The following is a 7,531-nucleotide window of genomic DNA, read 5'->3' as shown; positions in this document are numbered from 1 at the left end:
GAACATGGGGAAAGATAAAATAAAAATTTTAAAAATTTATATAACATTATTATTTGCGACCTTAATAAAAATTTAATCGAATTTTAATTAAATAAAATATCATAATTAGTCCTTTATGTTTCTTTTTGGTTGTAACTTATTTCAATATAATAAAATGATAATGATAATAACAATGACAAAAACAACAATAAAACTTAGCTCAATTTGGGCTGAATATTGTTTAAATTTTAAGTTAAAATGATTATGATAACTATTTAAAGAAATAATGTGTTGGTGGTTGGAAGGAAAATCATGAAAAACTTGAGACTATGCGACGAGAGTAATATTCGAAAACTAAAGGGGCCGCAGGGATAAAATGAAAAAATATTTGGCCCACATAAAATAAAGACAACACCAATAAACGCCAATAATTGCAACATTTGCGCCACTGTTGAAAATACAGCCCTAAACCAGCAGTGGGACAAAAGCAGATAACCTTCTCTTTCTCATTTCCTATAAATTCTCTTCCGTTAATTCCAAATTCCCCTTTCTCTCTCTCTCTCTCTCTCTCTCACCGCTTCCTCACACACATGGATAATAAACCTGACTCTCTCTCGCCGCCATCGTCTCCGCCGTCACCACCTTCTCTCCGCCGTAGAAACTCCATCTCCACATCAGTATTCATCCCAGCTAAACTCACTCTCCCTTCCCAGCCTTTCCACACCTCCAGTCTCCCTCCTCAAAGCACAACCAACGGCACCATCAACTGCAACGGCAGCGGCAACGGCAACGACGTTGTTGCATTCGAGCTCGCTTCTTTCAAATCGTCCTCCTTATCATATACTTCTCTTAAAGATATTCTCCCCTCCACAGCCGTCAATTCTCCGACTCCGGCGGCCGCCACCCCAACCTGCGGGTCCGCCTATGAAATCTCAATTCGAAATCATCTGGTAAAGCAAGCTGCTTGGGCTTACCTGCAGCCTATGTCTTCGTCGCCTGATTCTTCAAGTCAGCATTTCCTCCAACGCCTTTGGCTTAAATTCTCTACTGCCGGTCCTATAACTGCTTGTATTCGTTTCATTACTCTAGTTTTTGATCGCATCATCTGTTTAATTTGCATCCAGATGAATAGATAACACTGATTTTTGATACACTTCTTTAAGTAATAATTTCAATGCTGTATCATTTCGTTCCATTTTTGTGCTAAAGTTGTACAGAAGAAAACTGGCGTCTGCATATAAAACAAGAAAAAAAAAAGAATGGAATTGAATTCCTCCCAATTGAAAGAAAAAATGGATTACAATTTTTCTTTTCCTTTTTAGAGATTGGCTAATTTTTGTACAACATGGCTACAAATCTTTTAATTTTGGATTGGTTTTGACCGGCGGAGCCTCATCCGCGCCTGGTGGAGCTTGTCATTAACGTCAGGTTCAGAGGCCGTATTTGTTGCTGGGTCCACTGTGTTTATATATTCTATTTGTTCGTCTAGATGGAGTTCAACTCGGGTGGATTTTGGTGACTCTGAAACTTCGCTGCGATTGATTGTGGTACCAGGTGGCGGTGGTGCTCGTGATGGCCACTTATGTTTGCTCATTGAAGGTGCTTCATGTAGTGATGGAGATGATGGTGCTGGTGGAGACCTTGGTTCATATTTCTCCGCCTTCTGCAAGTTTGGTTAGTAATCAAAATATTAGTTGACTGCATTAGTGTTGCTTCTGTATATTACAAATTTGTGATTCTTGCATACTGGAAGAAGAATCCGAAACTCTATTCTGTAAATGGAGTTTGCTTGATTATAGATAATTGCTTGAGTTATAAGCTTGAAAGACCTAAGTCAAGGTTGGGTCAGGGACTAAATTTGTTGGGTGCAAACATGCTGAAAATAAGCAAATTGTTGATTGAGAAAGTCTTGCAAGAATCAAATTTGTTGGGTGCAAATAAAACGGAATCAGGAATCAAAACAAACAATTGTTAATTTAAGGAATGCTTGCAAGAACTAACTAAGGTTTCCTTGTTCAATATAGCAAGTCTTTGCTTGTAGAGATCAAAGCTATTGCTTGCAGCTAGCTTGTTTGTTCTCTTTGTTCTGTAGTATCTATTTTCAATAGAATTCTATCCTTTGCTCATTAAAGACAAATAGAGATTTATTTTACCTTAGAGTTTGTGCTTGAAAATTTTCCTGATTGTGCAGCCAAGTACTCGAGAATCTGAAAGAACGTACTCTGCCCTAATTTTGTGCAGTTTTGCCAATAGTAAATGGCGAAGTCCCATGCCCTAGCTCTCAACTCCAGTAGCTTCCGGTCGATATCAGTTTCATGCTTTGAAACAAATGGCCTCAACAGAACCTCATAGATGTACCCAGTTCCCTACATTTGAGTTTTTTTTTTTTTTTTAACAATTCAATCAGCAAAATTTCAACTAGTAAACTAGTAAAACTACAATCCAGTCTGCTTTTTTCTTTTTCTTTTTTCCACCTACCTTTGTTTTTGGATACCATAAATAGATAAAGAATGCAAGCTTTATCTCACCATACATTGGCAACCTTCACCATAAAATAAGAACGAAATCAGGTATACAAACTGGAAATTCGGGATGAGCAAACGTAAAAATTCACAGGGCTCTTACCATGAAATAAAAATATCCCCTATCCTCTCAACAACAGTGAGAAGTGCAATGATGATCCTGCAAAATCATTGAGAAAACTATGCTTATATTTCTTGGACAATACTGAAGACTAGTGATATAAACAAACCTGAATAACTCAAAGAGCATGTTAGTGATGTGAGATTATTAGAGAATGGTACGAGGGTGAGTGAGGCAAACTTGCCCATGTCTGTATTAAATATGATAATGATGGATCAAACCTTATCCGCCACCAGGGAAATCCATAAGTTGGAAGATAGAAATGATCACATGATTGCAAAATCTAAATTTATATGTCTGCTTGTAAAAAATTCAAATCTTTATGAGTTTTAATAATTTTAGCCAATCTTTTCAGAATTCAAGTTTATTTTTAATGGTGATTAGTTAAATTGGTAAAGATTTTGAGAGAATGTTTAAATTTTTTTACTAAATCATATAAGCAATCACATCATCATGGTCAAAAACAATTTTAACCAAACTTTTTAAATATTCTAAAATTGTAAATTTTACTGACCATTTGAAATCTAGCTCAAGTGGCAAGAGCGTATTGCTGTTTCCGGTTATATAGCTATTATGACAGATTTTAATTTTTTTTGCTATACTTTTGTATAATCCATTGTGGTTCATAGTTCTTTGCTATTCATTAATTTAAACAAATCTTCAAAGCTAAAACTAACCTGATAATATGGAATCTTTACTAGCACCAATGGCTACATGTCCTATATTATATTAATTGACCAATTCTTGCAATACCCTGGTCTATCATTGGCAACTTGGAGAAAAATAAAGCTGATAAATATAGTATTCTATTGCAAATCCCATGGCCTATTACTATCAAAATTTAAATTTGAGAATGATAGAAATAAATTTTCTTAAAAGACCTAAAACTAAAACAATTTCAATCTTAAACGGAAGACTGGATTAAATGAACAAAAAGGGTCTTACCAGTATTGACACCAAAATCTAAGTTCTTCAATTTGGACTCTATTCTTCTCCACAGATTTGAAACATTCAAAAGCAGGGTATGCATACCCAAAAAGCAACCTGGCATCCCCAAAGATAATAAACAAATCAACATTCCAATCCACAAACATCGTGCAGGAACAAAAAGAAAAAGGGTAAATATATATACTACTTAAAGTTGCAGAAAGAAAAAGAAAAAAAGAAGAATCAAACAGAAACAAAAGCAAAAGAAATAATGATAATGGTGATCATTGATCAATGACATACACAAGAATTCTGGTGATGAAATCTCCAAACATCCTTATTCTTTATAGTATCTACCCGCCAAGGAAAAGAGAAAAAAGCTTCTGTAGAACAAACACCATGAAAACTACTGTCATTAACTCAATCCATCAACCAAGAAAATTAAAAAAGATAAAAGAAAGAAAACCGGATATATATCCATAGAAAGAAAGAAAGAAAGAAAAGAAGAAGTTGGACCTGTTACAAGGCGGCAAATATATAAGAATTAAAATGATAAAGAAACTTCCGTTTGAAGAAATCAAAATACTGCCATCAAATATTATCAAGAAGAAAAACAGTGACCAAACCAAGTTTGGAAATAGAAAGATGAAAACAAAAGAAAAGGAAAAAAGATTCTTGATAAGAGAAATGGGGTTTGTATGTTTAAAACCTTTTGCTGATGATTTAAGGAAAAGGATCTCTGATTCTCTGATTCTGCGAATGGAAAGAGATAATGTGAATAACAATTAGAAAAAAAGATAAAATCGCAGAAACGTGAGACCAGAGACAGAGAGGACACAGAAATGGGAGAAGAGAAGTCGTTGAAGAATATAAATAAACTGAGTCTCTGCTTTCTTAAAATATATAAATAGGTAAGAGGGGTAATTACTATAAAACTAAGTGAGGAATGAGTTTGTTAATTAGAGAAGAGAAGAGTGGATAATATTATTATATAAAGAGAAAAAAATGGAGGAAGAGATTTCTTGGCAGAGACGCCTCTCTTAATATTTTACACGCAAGACAATGGGGGAAGAGGTTTCTGGGATTTCTTGGGATTCTTCTTACGGGTTCAACGCTTTTGCACTCCTCTACTTCTTCTTTCAGGGGTGTTTTTGTCATTTTCTAACTCACTCAAATTTTGGAGGCAGTTATTATTTGTACCTTTTATTATGTGTTTTTTATCTATGAACTACGATCGATTTCCTGAGTTATTTCTTTATTGTGAATAACGATATTAATAATTTTTGTTTATCACAATTTTTTTCTATAATAAGATAAATTTTAATCAATTAAAATAAATATATTGGTCCGCCGAGTCAATACAACAGGGAGGGACCTCTTCTAAGAGGACTGCATATCCTTCTAGAGAAGATGGCCATTTAGCTAAATGATGAGCAACTATATTACCAGAACGGTAAACATGATGAAAATAAATATTAGTAAAAGAGCGACAAATATCTTCCACCAATAACTGAATAGGTCTCGTCATTGCTGGCGAGCTCAATAGCTTCCGGATCAACAAGCTTGAATCTGACTCCACCATAACACTTAAAAACTCACAATTAAAATATAAAGAAATTAACTCCAATTTTTTAACTTATCAAATATTATCTTTTTAGATTATTTTAGAAATAAGATTCAAATAGATTCCTAAATTTTAGGGCTAGAGTCAAGGTTTAGAAAGCAACATTGATAATGGCTTTGTTGTTAATGGGTGTTATTGATATTAATGATTATGCCAATTATTTTCTCTCTTGTATTCAACACAAATATAACTCACATTCGTGTTTTCTGAAAAAAAAAAAAAAAAGGAATGACTTGATCTAAATATACTAAATTTTAAATTTAAATGATTTAAAAAGGACTTATTTAGCGTTGCTTAAAAAGTTTAAAGGCCAAATTGAATTTATTTCTAATGTAAAATAAAATACTCGATCATTAAACAATTTGATCGGATAAATTTACTACGGATAAATTTACTTTTTCTTTATTGAAGTACTAAAATGTAAATTTATATAAGATAAGGCGTGATTTACTAATTTATACGAGGATAAACATAAATTTATTTTTCTAATTGGTATTATAAATACAATATCTTTCAGCGATGTTAAGACCAGGGTTCAGATTGTTAGGCCACGATTGAAAAATCACAAACTTTAAATCTGTACTTTTAAAATCATATTACATAAAATAGAAGAATAGTTATCTCATATTTAATAAACATATATGAATTTTATATGTAAAGAAGCACTTTAAAGAAATAGAATAAGTAGACATTCATTTTATTATTAATTTATTGATGTTAATATAAAAATAGATTATTCTAGAGTGTTAAAAACCACCCCAAATTTCTAAAAAAATGTGCCTAACAATCCAGAAGCAACTAAATGGCAAATTTGAATACTGAACTTTCTAATAAGATAGTTATAATTTTATTATTATTCAATCATAATAATTACATATTATTCCTATGTAAATGCCGTAACTTAACTCAAGGTCTTCTCGCCCACCTTATACGTTGACAAGGAAAAGGCCTGAATCAGCTACTAGAATATTTGAATTTTAAAACTTTCTACAATTTTATTATTATTCAGTCATAGAAAGAGAAATAGATAATTCCATTTTGGTCTTCTTTTCATATTATTATATGTACTATTTTGATCCTTATACGTTGACAAGTAAAAGGGCAAAATTAAAACTAAGTCCAATTCAATAATGTGTTATTTAGGGTTTGTATATTCTTCATAATTAATAGAAGAGTGATACGTATGTATAAGTGTTTTACACTTTAATATTAAATGATTGACACATACTTCATTATTTAAAATTAATGAAATCATCTATCAGTTTGATAAATATATCAAGCCTAGGCAAGAATTTTTCGTTATTATTTTTAAGTAATAGGAAAAAGACAGCCAAATAATAGACGTTCTGAATATGCTAAATTTCTTTATCAAAGTTTTATTTTTTGGTCACCATCCATCATTTTTATATCGACATTAATCTATATTTTTTATTAATTAGTTTAATCAATAAATACTAATATTTTTTAAAAAGTTTTATGGCACTCTATTATAAGAGTGTTGAATTCTCCTTCTACAAGAGTTTAATAATTATTTAATTACGAGTGTATTAAGTTATCTCTTTACGAGAGTGGTGAAAAAAAAATCCAATTTGACATTTAAATAATTAAACTCATAAAGAAATATCCATAAGATCAATATAAGGTTTATTCCACCGAGTGGAATTTTTTTTCCGTAGAATTGCGATATATTATTCCGTCAACACGATCGATGACTGTCGAAAATAAATTATTTTACATATATTTTTTAATATTTGATATTTATTTTTATTTTTATATTAAAATACACTTATTAATTCTCACTAATAAAAATCTATATTTATTTTAAAAAGAATACCATAATGTCATGATTTAAACAAAAATTATTTTTATTATTTTATGGAGTAATTATGTGAGAATCTTCAAAGGAGTAAGCGAAAGGGTATTTACGACATTTAAGAATACGTTAGAACTGAGGACCATCTTTTCTACGGAGTGACATCTTCCTTTTTGGCAGCGACTAAGACGTGATTCTTAACTAGAAAAGTTAGTTGGAACTTGAAAGGAGACAAGGAACTAATCATAATCTTCCTCCATGCTCCCTCCTTCACCAATTAATTATTTTTGTTATTAATCAAACAATCTTATTGGTAGGTTGTAGGGCAAAAAAAAAAAAAACATTTATCAAATTAGATTCTTGAAATAGGGAAGCAATTTCCATTTATCAAATTCTATTCTTGAAAGGATGTTCATAATTTGTCACAATTTAAAACTTATATTTATTTTAAAATTTTTTCATATGAAATGAATTCTTTTATGAATTTTAATCAAATATGACATTAATTCCGTCCGTGTTAGGTTTATTTCTATCATTCTTTATGT

General features: G+C 31.4%; 2 protein-coding genes across 4 annotated transcripts; one reads left to right on the top strand and one right to left on the bottom strand.

The window, feature by feature from the left end:
• Positions 1-441: 441 nt before the first annotated feature.
• LOC8271107 lies at positions 442-1,885 on the top strand. Its single transcript, XM_002530109.4, has one exon. The coding sequence runs from the start codon at positions 570-572 to the stop codon at positions 1,113-1,115; it is 546 nt and encodes a 181-aa protein (XP_002530155.1). The 5' UTR covers positions 442-569; the 3' UTR covers positions 1,116-1,885.
• LOC8271108 (putative HVA22-like protein g) lies at positions 1,218-4,611 on the bottom strand. 3 transcript variants are annotated; one of them, XM_015725987.3, is made up of 8 exons: positions 4,259-4,610; positions 4,066-4,134; positions 3,853-3,932; positions 3,568-3,666; positions 2,605-2,661; positions 2,458-2,521; positions 2,133-2,345; positions 1,218-1,642 (listed from the first exon to the last, which is right to left on the bottom strand). In XM_015725987.3, exons 3-8 carry the CDS (start codon positions 3,882-3,884, stop codon positions 1,340-1,342), a joined length of 768 nt encoding a protein of 255 aa, XP_015581473.1. In that variant the 5' UTR covers positions 3,885-3,932; positions 4,066-4,134; positions 4,259-4,610; the 3' UTR covers positions 1,218-1,339. The 3 variants fall into 3 exon arrangements, with proteins under 3 accessions (XP_015581473.1, XP_048225937.1, XP_048225936.1); XM_048369980.1 differs by lacking the exon at positions 4,066-4,134 and having other exon boundaries at positions 4,259-4,611; XM_048369979.1 differs by having other exon boundaries at positions 4,066-4,610.
• Positions 4,612-7,531: the final 2,920 nt, after the last annotated feature.

The sequence above is a fragment of the Ricinus communis genome, chromosome 10, assembly GCF_019578655.1.
Source record: "Ricinus communis isolate WT05 ecotype wild-type chromosome 10, ASM1957865v1, whole genome shotgun sequence".
Lineage (NCBI taxonomy): Eukaryota > Viridiplantae > Streptophyta > Magnoliopsida > Malpighiales > Euphorbiaceae > Ricinus > Ricinus communis.
Note: the sequence above shows the minus strand (reverse complement) of the source record. Positions and strands in the feature narration are given on the sequence as shown.